The 16587-nt window shown below is 39.8% G+C and overlaps 2 protein-coding genes across 3 annotated transcripts; both read left to right on the forward strand.

Annotated features, from left to right (window-relative positions):
• The first annotated feature begins 3676 nt into the window (after positions 1-3676).
• On the forward strand, positions 3677-15492 carry LOC310990935 (granzyme A-like). 2 transcript variants are annotated; one of them, XM_083978501.1, is made up of 5 exons: positions 3677-3772; positions 13487-13628; positions 14129-14267; positions 14585-14860; positions 14990-15492. In XM_083978501.1, exons 1-5 carry the CDS (start codon positions 3709-3711, stop codon positions 15161-15163), a joined length of 795 nt encoding a protein of 264 aa, XP_083834627.1. In that variant the 5' UTR covers positions 3677-3708; the 3' UTR covers positions 15164-15492. The 2 variants fall into 2 exon arrangements, with proteins under 2 accessions (XP_083834627.1, XP_083834626.1); XM_083978500.1 differs by lacking the exon at positions 3677-3772 and adding an exon at positions 13195-13290.
• Positions 3849-10917, forward strand: LOC310991849 (granzyme A-like; the record flags this gene model as incomplete). The annotated part of the gene is made up of 8 exons (XM_083979780.1): positions 3849-3855; positions 3974-4115; positions 4810-4942; positions 5201-5429; positions 9087-9228; positions 9951-10089; positions 10362-10637; positions 10744-10917. 8 exons carry the CDS (start codon positions 3849-3851, stop codon positions 10915-10917), a joined length of 1242 nt encoding a protein of 413 aa, XP_083835906.1.
• Positions 15493-16587: the final 1095 nt, after the last annotated feature.

Raw genomic sequence — 16587 nt, forward strand, 5'->3', positions numbered from 1 at the left:
GATAAAAACTGTAGGATACGATAAATGTTTTCTCCTCGGCTCAGAGCAGAGCAGAGGGACTGAGAGACCCGTGTTTCAGTCCAAACACTCTGGGCCCTAGTTTGCTGGCGCAGCGCAGGTGGCGCAAGGTAGCGCAGCCGGTCTAATGCAAGTTTCGACCAGCGCAGCCGAGCGCAAAGTCAGATTGGGAGATTTGTAGATCGCGCTGCGCTGAGATAGGCGTGGCCGCGCAGCAGGGGGAGGCGTCACAGATTCAGCTTGGTGAAGTGGAAGTTTTGTGCGAAAATGTCTCGCCGAGGTTGCGCTGAAAGCTCGCCACCTCCAACCAGGTCTACTCTCAGCGCAGGGCGGAGCGCAGCAGGTGCAGTGGAAGTTTGGCTGACTGACCTGCAGTGCACACACGTCACCAAGACCTCACAGGCAGATCTCCACAGTTCCAGACACATTTCAATGCAATAAATATCCACAATAACCACTATTTAATGCAACTAATGGAATCAACACGTGAATTTATATCTATATAGATTGTCCCGTCACATCTGAAGTCAGATCAAAGCAGAGATCAAAGGCTGTCGGCAGCGTAATGGAAACTCCACCTGAATTAACACAGCAGGGACGAACTGGCACTGAAAAGCAGCTGTGGATGTCCCAAGCAGGACTGAGGGTGGATGACTGCATGTCGCTGCCGTGTTGAGATACCACTCTGCCCTTGTGATGATCGCTTTATTTATTTATTTACTTATTAATTCATTAGCGCATCAGGCAGCCGTACAGTAATGAAAAACAAAACACAAATCTTCATCTCTCTTAGTCCACCACAGCCTCGGTATCAGATAGTCAGTATATAGCCGTATACTCAGCATCTCTATCACAGAAAAAAAAGAGAAAAAAAGAGACGGACAGAGAGAGAGAGAGAGAGAGAGAGAGGAGGACAGAGAGAGAGAGAGAGCGTCCTTTAGGCTGATTTTATCCGTTACGCATGGTGTTTGTTTATGTTGTATTATACCTCTCATCTTGCTTACAGGGTTTGAATAAATGTGAGTTTCTTTATTAGTTTATTAGTTGTTGTTTCTTTCATTGGGCAGGGGTTCTCAGTGTATCAGATCAAACCTGATTAAGGATATTTGTATTATTATTAGTAAACTCATTGTTGGTCACTCTGAGCTCGGACCTCCGGGGAAACAGCTGTTTCCTCCGGGGAGAGGTTCGGCCTCTGGCGTCGCTGTCTCCTCCGTCCATGTCCAAGTATAAAATGACAAACTTGCAGCGCGCATCGCCCTCCGCGCAGTTAAAGGTGAGGAGAGGAGCTCATTTGATTGGTGAAGATCTGACTCGGCTGTGTCAAACCCACTCCACGCCTTTCTCTCCTCCTTCTGTCTCCCTCCCGCCCTCTCTCCTCCCTCTTCGCCGTTTGCGCCGGTGGGAGGGACGAGGGGAGGGTTTGCGCTGGTCTAAGTCTGACTGCGCGGCCCACGAATCTTGCGAAATGGACCTGGTCCAGCCCCGTTGGCGTGGCGAAGCTGCGCTGCACTTAGACTTCGCTCGGTCAACGAAACTAGGGCCCTCTATGTAAGTGATTGCTGTCGGAAGATATAACTATTTAAGACTTATATTAACACAAATATATCACTCACTTCTGCTTTAAGGCATGATACCAACATCACATTAAGATTTATTCTTTACATTGTGTTTTGGGAGACAGTGTCAATAAATGATACCTGTGAAATGTAGCGAGGCCTTTGGGGCCTATGACCTACGTAACAAAGTTAATATATGGATGGGCCTGGATAAGCATAATGAAATGGATGGATGAATTCATGGATTTGAAATGATAAATTAATGACAATGACATGATTAAGGACATCTGTTGATATGCACAATCCAGTGTTGCAGATTTTTTAAATGAGATAAGCTAAATTCAGCATACATTTGTACACTTAAAGACCTGCAGATAGGTCTACCCTGACTGTAAGCAACTTCTTGCTGTTAATAAAGAAATACTATCATATATTTGTCATGGTTGTTCTTTTGTTTTGTTTTCTCCTGGATCCATAGTTTTGAAAACACTGGATTTATGCTTCCCGGTGGAGAGAATCAGTTGAAATGACAAATTTTTGATAAATGGTTGGAGAATGAAAGACTTGTAGCCAGAAAGCAGTCCTGTGATATTACCTCCAGAGCCAGAAGATTAATAATGTGCTGTTATAATGAAATATTTTTTTCTCATGTTTGTTGGTCAGTGACAATTTTTGCATATTGTAATCTGTATTATAACTTTCTCCACATATGAATATAGTGGAGAAATTTCTAACTATATTCAAATCAGATTAGCGACCAGGTGGTTTGCGTGGACAGAGCACCCTGGCATGGAGTCAAATTCGCGGCCTGAATTGTTATTTCCTTTGACCTCTGGTCACACTATGATATATGAAGCCACATTCAGCAGCTCTACATAACGAGTATTTAAAACAAGTGGAAACAGCTGTTGTGAGAGGATTTTTCCATTTTTGCCTTGTTCAAAATGATATAAATGCCTGTGAATTATGCTGCTAACATGTAAGCATCGAGTAACAAAGTAAAGTAAAGCATTACTTTTAAAAATGTGTAATGGATTACATTTTTCATTTTTTCACTGCAAATAACCTACAAAAACACACAGCAGCCAAACGCTGCAAATGCAGAAATGATGCAAAACCAAAAACATACAAACATAAAACAAATGCAACAGAAAAACACTGCAACTAAGAAATGCTGCTCTAGTATATTACACTGCAATCATAGAAACGATGCAGAACCAAAAATATGTAAACCCACGAAACAAATGCAAAAGAAAAATGCTGCAAATACACCAGAGTGTTATGATTGCATTTAACGCCATCTCTTTGATCACTGAAGTGTGGAGTATGAGGAGACAATGTAGACTAAAGACACCTAATATTAAATGCAATCACAAACTCTTGGATCTCCCAGAAAGTAGTTACAGTGACTAACAATACGGATAACGTTAGTTAAGTTTGTACGTAATGGAAAGGTATTGCTGATCACACTGATCCCTAGCAATGGTCTGTTAAACAGACCTTAGAATTAACAATTAGAAAGGCAAGCTCTTATTTCAAAGTCTCTAGCACACTAACATTAGCTTTGTAAATCTGTTGCTCTCTTATATTCTGAAAGATTATGGCCATGTGTTTAAAAAAAGACATAAAAGGAATGTTTTTATTCAGCCACTCCAAAAGTTAGCCAAACATAAAGAGGGTCTGGTCCCATAAGTCTGGTCCATCCCTTAAGTTGGGTGAAGTTGCAGCATTTCTGTCTTGCATTTGTTTTGGGGTTTTGTGTGTTTTTGGTATCTGCAGCATTTTCTTTTGCATTATGTCTTGTGGGTTTGCATGTTTTTGGTTCATCGTTTCTCAGTTGCAGCGTTTTGCTGTTGCAGTGCGTTTGCCCTTGTTGGCCACCATACAAAAGCATTCACGACAAGGCCTGTGAATAAAATGGGTATTATGACCCGTAAATGACACGAACAGTTACCACAGGCCTCTGTGTGAAGATGATCCTCATTAGTTCTCATGTCATCTACATACATCATGGTGAGTCTTGCCTTTCCACAGACCACATCCTTCGAGCCTGACACATAAATACAAGTGTGTGCATCAGGGTGGGCTTCAGTGCAGCTCACCATCACATTAAAGACAGAGATAAGAAAACATGTTGTGTCTGAGGGGTTTCACTGTTATCTTCTCTTGCATGGTCCTCCTCGTTGTCCAGTCAAGTGAGTAATGTTTATTTTCTTGTATGAGTCAGCAATTTATTCTGTGAGTTCTTGCTCATTCAGGTAAACACGCAGAATGCAAAGTAATGTTGTGTTTCACTTTCACTGGGTGGCCGGTGCAGTTTGTTTGATCAACCAATCACACTTTTTGTCTTTTCCTTTTTTGTTTAATTCATTGTCTGAACGTGTTTTGTCTTACAGGCCATGGCTCTAAGATTATCGGTGGGGAACCAGTTACGCATCACACCATGCAATACATGGCTTTTCTGCGGAGTGAGAAAGGCATCTGTGGAGGGACACTGATCAATCCATCATGGGTCCTGACTGCTGCCCACTGTCAAAAGTAAGAGCACATGTGCAAACACAGATCTTTCATTTAAGTTTGTACAATTTGTAAGTAGTTTCCTAAAACCTATGAAACTTATTTGAGAACAGCAGACCGTAAGAGTAAATAGAAATGTGCAACCTTAATCAGAGGAAGGTTTTCTTATCAGAAATGGAAGTATCTGTAAATGAAAAAGTCAAACTTTTGGAGAACTGTAAGTGACCAACCAGGGGAAACGCGCAGCAACAGCCAAACGCTACAAATACAGAAATGATGCAAAACTAAAAACACATTAAAATAAATGCAACAGAAAAATGCTGCAACTGAGAAATGCTGCAATCAAAGAAACAATGCAGAACCAAAAACATGCAAACCCACACAACAAATGCAAAGGAAAAATGCTGCAAATGCACTGTTGTGATTGTATTTAACGTTATCACTTAAGAGTCTAGTATGAGGAGACAATGTAGGCGAGAGAAAACTAATGGTAAAGCTTAGATTTATGAGCATTTTGACATATAACATCACAATAATCCATGATTGGAAGTGTAAATTGAGTGACCAGCTTACATACACTTACAGGAACGATACAAGTAATACCAAAGTTGACCTTGCATAATAGATGATATGTGGTGTAAAAGTGAGTTCAGAATCTATCATACATACTATATGAACTGTAATCCAACACAATACTGTGTTTTTGGTCTTACAGTGTGAAGGAAGTGTTACTGGGGGTTCACTCCACCAAAGCTGATGAAAAGAAATTCAGGCTGAAGGTGAAGAAGATTATTCGTCATGATGCCTTTAATGCAACAGATAGGATCAATGACCTCATGTTGCTCAAGGTAAAGTGACATTACATTACTGATATTTCTACTGTATTGATAAAGATCAGTACCTCTGCACAATAAAGGGCCCTTAAAAACTTCAATATGTTCCTTGAAGCTAATTTGTTGGTGGCACAGTGACATTTTATACAGTTATGAGATAAGAAAACTTTCAATGTCCATCTATCAGTGCATCCAAACCATCCATTTATGTGTAGAGGAAACGTAAAGATTGTCACCACCAGTAAGTAATATTCCCTCTTTTTTAAATTCCAGCTTATTAAGAAAAAAGTAGAGCAAACGAAAGTTTTGGAGTTGGGTAATGCTGTCAGCGAGCCTCCACTTCACAGCAGCTGTCTGGTGGCTGGATGGACGAAAAACAACGCCAAACAACCATCATACGTCCTCAGGTCTGTCAATGTGAGAGTGATCGACAACAAAACGTGCAACTACGACAAGGACAATAAACCTCTCATCAGTGGCATGATATGTGCTGGTTCAGATGGTAAAAATAATGCTTGTCAGGTTGGTGCACTAATTTTTTTTGTGCAAGAAAAGAAAGCAGAGCACCCTCATGTCAATGCTTAAACTGACTGAAATTGACTGTCGTGTATTATTCTCTCTCTATCGTACAGGGTGACGCTGGAGGCCCGCTGTTGTGCCGTGGAGCGCTGGTTGGTGTCACTTTGTTTGAGGAGCAGTGTGGCCAGATTAAAAAGCCTGGAGTGTACACGTTTCTCTCACCAAAACACCAGCAATGGATCAAAAAGACAATGAAGAAGTTTGAAGAAGAGGATTTGTACTTGTAAATTACCACAATTAAAGCACACGGCCCCTAAGTAGACCAATGAATAATTAGGCACTACTTCACTGAGCTGTAAACACAGCAGTGGGGAACCCCCCTCAAGGCCAAACATATCTGCAATGAAGACATTTAACTGTATCAAATATAAATGTAATCTCCTTTATTTAAAGCAGAAGTAAGCGATCCGGTCGTTTTGGCTAACTTCTTGTCAGCCGATGGAGTTAGCAGTCCCCGCCCTCGTCATGGATCTATTGGCCCTCGTCCCTATGTCACCACATTCACGTGCATCCCTTGGCTGCTTTATGCCGTTCTCTCTCCTCATTGGATAAAGGTTGTAGGATACAAGGAAAGTTTTCTCCTCGGCTTACAGCAGAGCAGAGTGACTGACAGACCCGTGTTTCAGACCAAACACTCTATATAAGTGATTGCTGTCGGAAGATAGAACTATTTAAGACTAATATTAACACATATATTCCGCTTACTTCTGCTTTAAAGATTATTGTCTTCCAAAATTGGTGGGATCAAGCTCATCATCTCTTCTACTTAAAGTGACAGAATTTAGAGAATGTACCGTACCATGGCAAAAGCTAAATGAACACATAAACATGGTTTCTAAATGCAGTTTAATCAGGGTATTAAGACACCATATGGATGCAGCTGGTAAAGACAGAGGCCTTCTGTTTCTCACATGGTCATGAAGTATTATTTTGTTTTTTTTTGTTTTTTTTACTCAGTATGGCAAATAAATAATTTATCGTGTTAGTGTTGTTAGTTCATTTAGAAACACAGAAAATGTGAAGTCAATTAAATGGGTAAACTTAATCTGGTGTCTCTGGCCGACATTACAATGGACCCTAAAAGTGTCAAAAAGCCTTGACTAAAAACATTATTATTTTGAAACTATGCTAAAATGTAATTTAAAATCAAGGCTTAAAGGGAAATGTGACCATGGAAGCACGATAATATTAGTGAAATCAAACATCACAGCACTTTTTTCATCCGCTCAAAACAGCCCTGTTCAGAACGGCTAGTTTTAGTGCCTGTCCCTTTAAATGCAAATGAGCCACTGCTCGCCCCGCCCCTTCTACCAGTACTCACAGGTAGGGGGTGGTATTATGCAAATTCGAAAACTAATGACATCATTGTCAGACAACGAGGGAACAGCTCATTAAACCACATGGGTTTCAATCTATAGGGAGCCTGCAAGTTACAGGGTTTTTTTTTTTTTTTTTTTTTTCCAATTCTCAAATTTTGGGAGCCAGGAGCCAAGTCAAACACCCACAAGAAACCTTCAAAAAGTGATATTTCTATATTATTTCCCCTTTGAGACATTTTTTTTTGCACAGCTGCGTTGTTTATATTTGTTTTTTTGCTTTTGTTTGTTTATTTTCTATTATTTTCTTTTGTATATATTTTTTGGTTACATTAAGGCATGCTTACAAAATAAGATCAAATTTTGTATTTCCTTACAATGAGTTTTAGGAGTCAGTGTCAATAAATGATAGCCTACGTATACCTGTGAAATGTAGCGAAGCCTTTGGGGCCTATGATGTCTATCAGTCCTGTAACCATAGAAATCCTCAAGTTTTGTGTCACGTTTTTGAGTTTTACAGTCTATCCTGCAAATTAGTGTTTTTGTTGTATTTTTATCCTCCTTGATAGTGTTTTTTTGTTTGCAAATAAATTTCTTTTGAGTGGTGCATTTGAGTCCTCCCTGTTGTGTTTAAGGTCGTTACACACTGCACTTATGCTTCCTGGTGGAGAATCAGTTGAGATTATTAAAGCAGAAGTAAGCGATCCGGTCGTTTTGGCTAACTTCCTGTCAGCGGATGGAGTTAGCAGTCCCCGCCCTCGTCATGGATCTATTGGTCCTCGTCCCTACGTCACCACATGCACGCGCATCGTCCTCAGTCTATGCAACTGCCCCCTTGGCTGCACACACAGAGAGGACCGCCCCTTTATGCCGTTCTCTCTCCTCATTGGATAAAGGTTGTAGGAAAGTTTTCTCCTCGGCTTACAGCAGAGCAGAGTGACTGACAGACCTGTGTTTCGGACCAAACACTCTATATAAGTGATTGCTGTTGGAAGATATAACTATTTAAGACTTATATTAACACAAACATTCCGCTTACTTCTGCTTTAAAGACTTGTAGCCAGATAGCCATCCTGTGATATTTATTTACCTCAATTAGCCAGAAGATTAATGATGTGCTGTTGCAAAAAATGATTTTAAGAAATATCTTTTTCTCATGTTTGATGATCAGTCATACTTAATATTATTATATGAACATATGTAGAAATGTCCAACTAATCACATTGGTTTGCGTATAGAGCACCTCAAATTTCAACCTCTGGTCACATGTGATAACGTGTATAAAGAAGTGGAAACAGCTAGCTGTTGGCTATGCAGCACACACTTTATTAGCCTATTATTTTTAATCCGTCATGCTCTTATTTCAAAGTCTCTTGCACAATAACATTAGCTTATAACATGCTCTTCTATACTATTGTGAAAGATTATGGCCAAGTGTTATTAAAAAAAGACATAAAAGGAACGTTTTTATTCCGCCACTCCAAAAGTTAGCCAAATATAAAGAGGGTCTGGTCCCATAAGTCAGGTCCATCCCTCAGGTCGGGTCCCCCTAGAGGCCTGGCAGACTACCGCAGTTTTGAGTGAAGATGCAGCATGTCTGTCTTGCATTTGTTTTGGGGTTTTGTGTGTTTTTGGTACTTTCAGCATTTTCTTTTGCATTTGTTTTGTGGGGTTGCATGTTTTTGGTTCTGCATCGTTTCTGTGATTACAGCATTTCTCAGTTGCAGTGCGTTTGCCCTTGTTGGCCACCATACAAAAGCCTTCTCGGCAAGGCCTGTGAATAAAATGGGTATTATGACCCGTAACTGACACGAACAGTTACCACAGGCCTCTATGTGAAGATGATCCTCATCAGTTCTCATGTCATCTACATACATCATGGTGAGTCTTGCCTTTCCACAGACCACATCCTTTGAGCCTGACACATAAATACAAGTGTGTGTATCAGGGTGGGCTTCAGTGCAGCTCACCATCACATTAAAGACAGAGATAAGAAAACATGTTGTGTCTGAGGGGTTTCACTGTTACCTTCTCTTGCATGGTCCTCCTCGTTGTCCAGTCAAGTGAGTAATGTTTATTTTCTTGTATGAGTCAGCAATTTATTCTGTGAGATCTTGCTCATTCAGGTAAACACACAGAATGCAAAGTAATGTCGTGTTTCACTTTCACTGTGCAGCCGGTGCAGTTTGTTTGATCAACCAATCACGCTTTTTGTCTTTTCCTTTTTTATTTAATTCATTGTCTGAACGTGTTTTGTCTTATAGGCCATGGCTCTGAGATTATCGGTGGGAAAGAGGTGACGCGCCACTCCATGCCATACATGGCTTTTCTGCGGTGTGAGAAAGGCATCTGTGGAGGGACACTGATCAGTCCATTATGGGTCCTGACTGCTGCCCACTGTCAAAAGTAAGAGCACATGTGCAAACACAGATCTTTCATTTAAGTTTGTACAAAAACTAGAAAACTTAATTGGGAACTCAGGCAGCAGACCGTAAGAGGAAGAAGAAATGTGCAACCTTAATCAGAGGAAGGTTTTCTTATCAGAAATGGAAGTATCTGTAAATGAAAAAGTCAAACTTTTGGAGAACTGCAAGATACAGTGGTCAACCAGGCCAGGGGAAACGCGCAGCAACAGCCAATCGCTGCAAATACAGAAATGATGCAAAACTAAAAACACACTAACACATTAAAATAAATGCAACACAAAAATGCTGCAACTGAGAAATGCTGCAATCAAAGAAACAATGCAGAACCAAAAACATACAACACCCATACAACGAATGCAAAGCAAAAATGCTGCAAATGCACTGTTGTGATTGTATTTAATGTTATCTCTTTCATCACTAGTCTAGTATGAAGAGACAATGTTGGCAAGAGAAAACTAATGGTAAAGCTTAGATTTATGAGCATTTCGACATATAGCATCACAATAATCCATGATTGGAAGTATAAATTGAGTGACCAGTTTACGTACACTTAGTGAAAAACAGTTACGAGAGTGATACAACTAATACCAAAGTTGACTTTGCACAATAGATTATTTATATTTGGTGTAAAGGTCAGTTCAGAATCTAGTCATACATATATGAACTGTAATCCAACACAATACTGTGTTTTTGGTCTTACAGCGTGAAGGAAGTGTTGCTGGGGGTTCACTCCATCAAAGCCAATGAAAAGAAATTCAGGCAGGTCCTGAAGGTTAAGAAGAGTATTCCTCATCCCGCCTTTTATGCAAAAGATAGGGTCAATGACCTCATGTTGCTCAAGGTAAGGCGACATTACATTACTGATATTTCTACAGTATTGATAAAGATCCTATAGCTGCCAGGTAAAACCTACCTCTGCACAATAATGGGACTTTAAAACATTTCAGTCTGTTCCTTGAAGCTAATTTGTTGGTGGCACAGTGAAATCTTTATGAGATAAGAAAACAATGTCAATGTCCATCTATCAATTCACCCAAACCATCCATTTATGTGTAGAGGAAACTTAAAGATAGTCACCATCAATAAGTAATATTCTCTCTTTTTAAATTCCAGCTCAACAAAAAAGTAAAAGAAACAAAGACAGTGAAGGTTTTGAAGTTGGGTAAAACTATCAGCGAGCCTGCACCTCGCAGCAGCTGTCTGGTGGCTGGATGGGGGTTAACGAACAACGTCGCCAAACAAGGGTCAGACGTCCTCATGTCCGTCAATGTGACTGTGATCGACAGAAAAACATGCAACTCCGATGACTATTACAACCACAAGCCTGTCATCACTAGTGACATGATATGTGCTGGTTCAGACGGCGAAAAGAGAGTCGACACCTGTCAGGTAGGTTGTTTTTTTTTGTGCAAGAAAGGAAAACAGAGAACTCTCATATCAATGCTTGAGCAACCTTGAAATGACTGCCCTGTATTATTCTGTCTGTATCGTATAGGGTGACTCTGGAGGCCCGCTGTTGTGCGGTGGAGCGCTGGTTGGAGTCACTGCTTTTGGGAGGCAGTGTGGCGTGATTAAAAAGCCTGGAGTGTACGGGTTTCTCTCACCAAAACAACTCAACTGGATCGTAAAGACAATGAAGAAGTTTGAAGAAGAGGATTTGTATTTGTAAATTACCACAATTAAAGCACACGGCCCATAAGTAGACCAATGAATAATGTGGCATCTTCTGTCATAGTAGGTGACCCACAATATTCAAAGTAATGAAGCACTACTTCACTGAGCTGTAAACACAGCAGTGGGGAACCCCCCTCTACTAGGCCAAACATATCTGCAATGGAGACATTTAACTGTATCACATATCTCCTTTATTTAAAGATTATTGTCTTCCAAAATTGGGAGGATCAATCTCTTCTACTAAATGTGACAGAATACCTACATTAGTTTAGAGAATGTACCATCGCAAAAGCTAAACACAGTGAACATGTGGATAACAGTAACTTTAAATGTGGTTACTAAATGTAGTTTTATCAGGGTATTAAGACTCAATATGGAAGCAGCTGGTAAAGACAGAGGCCTTCTATTTCTCACATGGACATGAATCAGCAGCAAATTTCAAAGTATAATTTTGTTCATTTTTTACTCAGTATGGCAAATAAAGTATTTATCGTGTTAGTTAGTGTTAGTGTTGTTAGTTCATTTGGAGTTCATTAACAGAAATGTGAAAAAAGTCAATTAAATGGGTAAACTTTTATTTGGCCGATATTACAATGGAACCTGAAAGTGTCAAAAAGCCTTGACTAAAAACATTATTATTTTGAAACTATGCTAGCACAATAATATTAGTGAAATTAAAGAAGACACAATTTAAAGGAGACATATTATGCTCATTTTCCACAAATTTAGATAGTTCCCAGGTATCTTAAAGACATATCTATGACATGCTTTGGTCAAAATACCCCAAGGATCAAACATCACAGCACTTTTTTCATCCGCTCAAAACAGCTCTGTTCAGAACGGCTGGTTTCAGTGCCTGTCCCTTTAAATGCAAATGAGCCACTGCTTGCCCCGCCCCGTCCCTTCTACCAGTACCAGTACTCACAGGTAGGGGTGGGGTTATGCAAATTCGAAAACTAATGACATCATTGTCAGACAAGGAGGGAACAGCTCATTAAACCACATGGATTTCAACCTATAGGGCAGGTTACAGGGTTTTTCTCTCTTTTTTTTTCAATTATTACATTTTGGGGGCCAGAAGGCAAGTCAAACACCCAAATTATGTCAATAAGCATTCAAAAAGTGATATTTCCATATTATTTCCCCTTGAAGGCATCTTTTGTTTTTTTGCACAGCTACAATGTTTGTATTTGTTTTTTGTTTTTTTTGCTTTTGTTTGTTTATTTTCTATTATTTTCTTTTGTATATATTTTTTGTTAACATTAAGGCATGCTTACAAAATAAGATCAAATTTTGTATGTACTTACAATGAGTTTTAGGAGTCAGTGTCAATAAATGATACCTATACCTGTGAAATGTAGCGAAGCCTCTGGGGCCTATGACCTATGTCTATCAGTCCTGTAAGCAGAAGTCCTCAAGTTTTGTGTCACGTTTTTGAATCTTACAGTCTATCCTCTCCAAGTGAGTGTTTTTGTTGTATTTTTATCCTCCTTGATAGTGTTTTTTTTGTTTGCAAATAAACTTCTTTTGAGTGGTGCATTTGAGTCCTCCCTGTCGTGTTTAAGGTCGTTACACACTGCACTTATGCTTCCTGGTGGAGAATCAGTTGAAATGATTAATTGTTGATTAGAAGTTGGAGAATGAAACACTTGCAGCCAGAAAGCAGTCCTGTGATATTTATTTACCCCCCTTGCAAAAATGATTTTAATAAAATAACAAATGTTCTCATGTTTGTTGGTCAGTCACAATTTTTGCATATTGTAATCTGTATTATAACTTTCTTCTCACATTAACATAGTGGAGAATTTTCTAACTATATTCAACTCAGATTAGCGACCAGGTGGTTTGCTTAGGTAGAGCAGCCTGCATCGAGTCAAATTCACAGCCTGAAGTATCATTTCATCTGCCTGGTTTCAGATCAACTGTTTCACTTTTCTCCAGTCTTTCTTTCCTATGAATACATGACGTTGACAACACGTTATTGAAATCACACAGAAGTGTAGCTGAGGAAATATCAAGAGCCTTTTAACATTTAAGAAAAAAAAAACACCCAACAGCCTTCACTGCAAGGCCTGTGCTAAAATGGGTATTATGACCCATAAGTGACAGGAACAGTCACCACAGGCCTCTGCGTGAAGATGGTAGGTACTCATCGGTTCTCAAGTCATACATCCATCATGCTGAGTCATGCCTTTCCACAGTCAGACCACATCCTTTGAGCTTAACACATATAAATACAAGTGTGTGCATCAGGGTGGGCTTCAGTGCAGCTCACCATCACATTAAAGACAGAGATAAGAAAACATGTTGTGTCTGAGGGGTTTCACTGTTATCTTCTCTTGCATGGTCCTCCTCGCTGTCCAGTCAAGTGAGTAATGTTTATTTTCTTGTATGAGTCAGCAATTTATTTTGTGAGATCTTGCTCATTCAGGTAAACATACAGAATGCAAAGTAATGTTGTGTTTCACTTTCACTGTGCGGCCGGTGCAGTTTGTTTGATCAACCAATTAATGACTCACATTTTTTGTCTTTTTTTTATATGAACGTTTTTTTTTGTCTTATAGGCCATGGCTCTGAGATTATCGGTGGGAAACCAGTGACGCCCCACTCCATGCCATACATGGCTCTTGTGCTGGGTGAGAACGAGACATGTGGAGGGACACTGATCAGTCCATCATGGGTCCTGACTGCTGCCCACTGTCAAAAGTAAGAGCACACATGTGCAAACACAGATCTTTCATTTAAGTTTGTACAAATTGTAAGTAAATTAGGAAACTTATTTGAGAACCACTGTCAGGCAGCAGACCACAAGAGGCAGGATAAATGTTCTTCAGGGCAGAAAGTGCAACCTTTGTCAGAAGAAGATTTTCTAATCAGAAATGAAAGTATCTGTAAATGGAAAAGTCAACCTTTTGGGGTTGAACTGTGAGAGACTGACAGTAGTATGTTTGGTTTTTTGTCAGTCCACACCCATGAAAGTCAGTTTTACACCTTCACCACTCATATCTTCAGTCACAGTCATATCTCTGTTAGAGGCCAAACTCTCCATTCAACACTAATCACTATACCAGAAAATAACACTGCAGGCTTACATGTGTCTAAATAGAAACAATGTATTGGTTTTATTATGTAACAGTGACCACACATAATGAGTTATATCTATATGAACTGTAATCCAACACAATACTGTGTTTTTGGTCTTACAGAATGAAGAAGGTGTTGCTGGGGGTTCACTCCATCAAAGCCGATGAAAAGAAATTCAGGCAGGTCCGAAAGGTTAAGAAGAGTATTCCTCATCCCTGCTTTGATTCAACAGATAAGGTCAATGACCTCATGTTGCTCAAGGTAAGGCGACACTAGTCACACATAACTAGCAGTGCATTACTGCCTTGATCAAGAATTGATGATATAAAAGTGGTTTATTTGTGGACTGAGGCTTTGATACTTTCACAGTATTGATAAAGATCCCAGAGCCGCCCTGTAATCAAACATGAAAATCTACCTCATACACTAATGGGACTTTTAAATTGATTAGTTGGTTGCAGAGTGAAATCTCATTCAAGGATGGATGCTATAGGAAAGCATTTAATGTCCATCTAAACCATATATTTCCATAAAGATGGTCAGCATCAATAAGTAATTCTCCCTCTTTTAAATTCCAGCTTGATAAAGCAGTGAAGCAAACTGAGGCAGTCAGTGTTTTGAAGTTGGGTAACGCTGTCAAAGACCCTGCACCTCGCAGCAGCTGTCTGGTGGCTGGATGGGGGGCAACGAAAAACAAAGCCAAACAAGGGTCAGACGTCCTCATGTCCGTCAATGTGACTGTGATCGACAGAAAAACGTGCAACTCCGATGACTATTACAACCATGATCCTGTCATCACTAGTAACATGATATGTGCTGGTTCAGACGGCAAAGTGAGTGCCGACACCTGTCAGGTAGGTGCACTTCTTTTTATCTATTTATTTTAATTTTTTTGTGCAGGAAAGGAAAACAGAGAACTCTCATTTCAATGCCTTAACTGCCTGGAAATGACTGTCATGTGTATATCTGTCTGTATCGTATAGGGTGACTCTGGAGGCCCGCTGCTGTGCGGTGGAGCGCTGGTTGGAGTCACTTCTTTTGGGAAGCAGTGTGGTCTGATTAAAAAGCCTGGAGTGTACGCATTTCTCTCACCAAAACAACTCAACTGGATCAAAAAGTCAATGAAGAAGTTTGTAGAAGAGGATTTGTACTTGTAAATTAACCACTTCTATCTTTGGACGTTTTTTTGTAATGTACTGTAACAACTCTTCTGCCTGTGCTTTATTTAAAACAATGACCCATCTATTTAGCGTGAAAGGAAAACACCAAACAGACATTATTCAACCTATCATCCAAACAGATTTACCACTTCCTGCTAAGCTTTAACTGATACTGAGGCTTCGGCTCAAGTCTGGTGGAGTGGTTTTGTCTTAAAGGTCAATTCTCAGGCCGGTGCACCACTGATCTATGTTCTCACCGGCTGATGTTCTTCCACTATCATAAAAGCTGAGTAAGAAATATGATGTGAGCTTTCAAAATTGCCCTGTCAATGCAGTAGCTCTTATTCTCACGTTTTCTGTGTCTGTGTTTCAGTTCTCTGGTTTCAGGTCCTGTCAGATCAGTGTTTGTATTAAAAGTAGAACGCTCTCTGTGTTGCGCTTTCTTCCTTCCTCCGCTTGAGGTCACCCGTAGATGAAGCACGAACTGAGGCAATTACGGTAATGTCAAAGCGGACTACGTGAAACTCTGAACCACAGCTCTCCATTATATTAAGACCACCGTACAGGAAACGTGCAAAATGTAGCAATGTTGCAAACGTGTCATGACTAGAGTGAATTACCAGTGAATACACGTCAAACACTTCCACTTCCAGTAAAAGTCAATATTTGCCATTGTTGGCACAGGAACCTTTTCCACAGCGTCAGTCATCATTTTTTCTTTGTCTCCCTTATCTTAAATACTATTGTTCTGTCATTCCTGTGAGCTGACTGCAGCCCATTTGTCTCTAGGCAATATTTGCTCCACTCTGCAATATTTGCTCCACTTTAAATTCTTGTGGTTTCATCATGCAGTACAAAAGTCAGCTCAGCTTATACTTATCATGTCTATACACCCAGTCTGTGTGACCTGGGACCTGTGTTCATGGTGCGTCACTAGGTGGTGCACTCTGCTGTAGTTAGTGGTGCAGTCATTTACAGAAAGAAGATACCAACTGGTTTTCAGGATCATTTCATTTGAAAAGTAAAACTAAAACATGTTTGCGTTTTGATTTCAAAAATGAAAGTTCTGATGATAAGATACAGATAAACAGAAACTGACCCAGTTTCCTGTTTGATTATTTTGCCATCCATTTTAATTGTGACAGTTTCTCTTTCTGGGATCTTTTGTAGTATTTCAGTGAAAATGGCCCAAATCTAGAAAAAGTACATTTACAAAGACTGTTGTTCTACAATATAAATTGTGACCAAAAACATAATTATGGTTCAGAGGTTATATTTGTTATTATTTGATTATTTTCTCTGTTTATTTCAAGTACTTTTAGATGCTTGAGGAGGCAACATTCAAAATGTTAGGGTTAGAAAAAAACAAAACAAAACAAAAAATACAGGTATGTGAATATAATTTTATGGAGCAGAGACTT

This window comes from Trachurus trachurus (assembly GCF_905171665.1).
Source record: "Trachurus trachurus genome assembly, chromosome: 9".
Classification (NCBI taxonomy): Eukaryota; Metazoa; Chordata; class Actinopteri; order Carangiformes; family Carangidae; genus Trachurus; species Trachurus trachurus.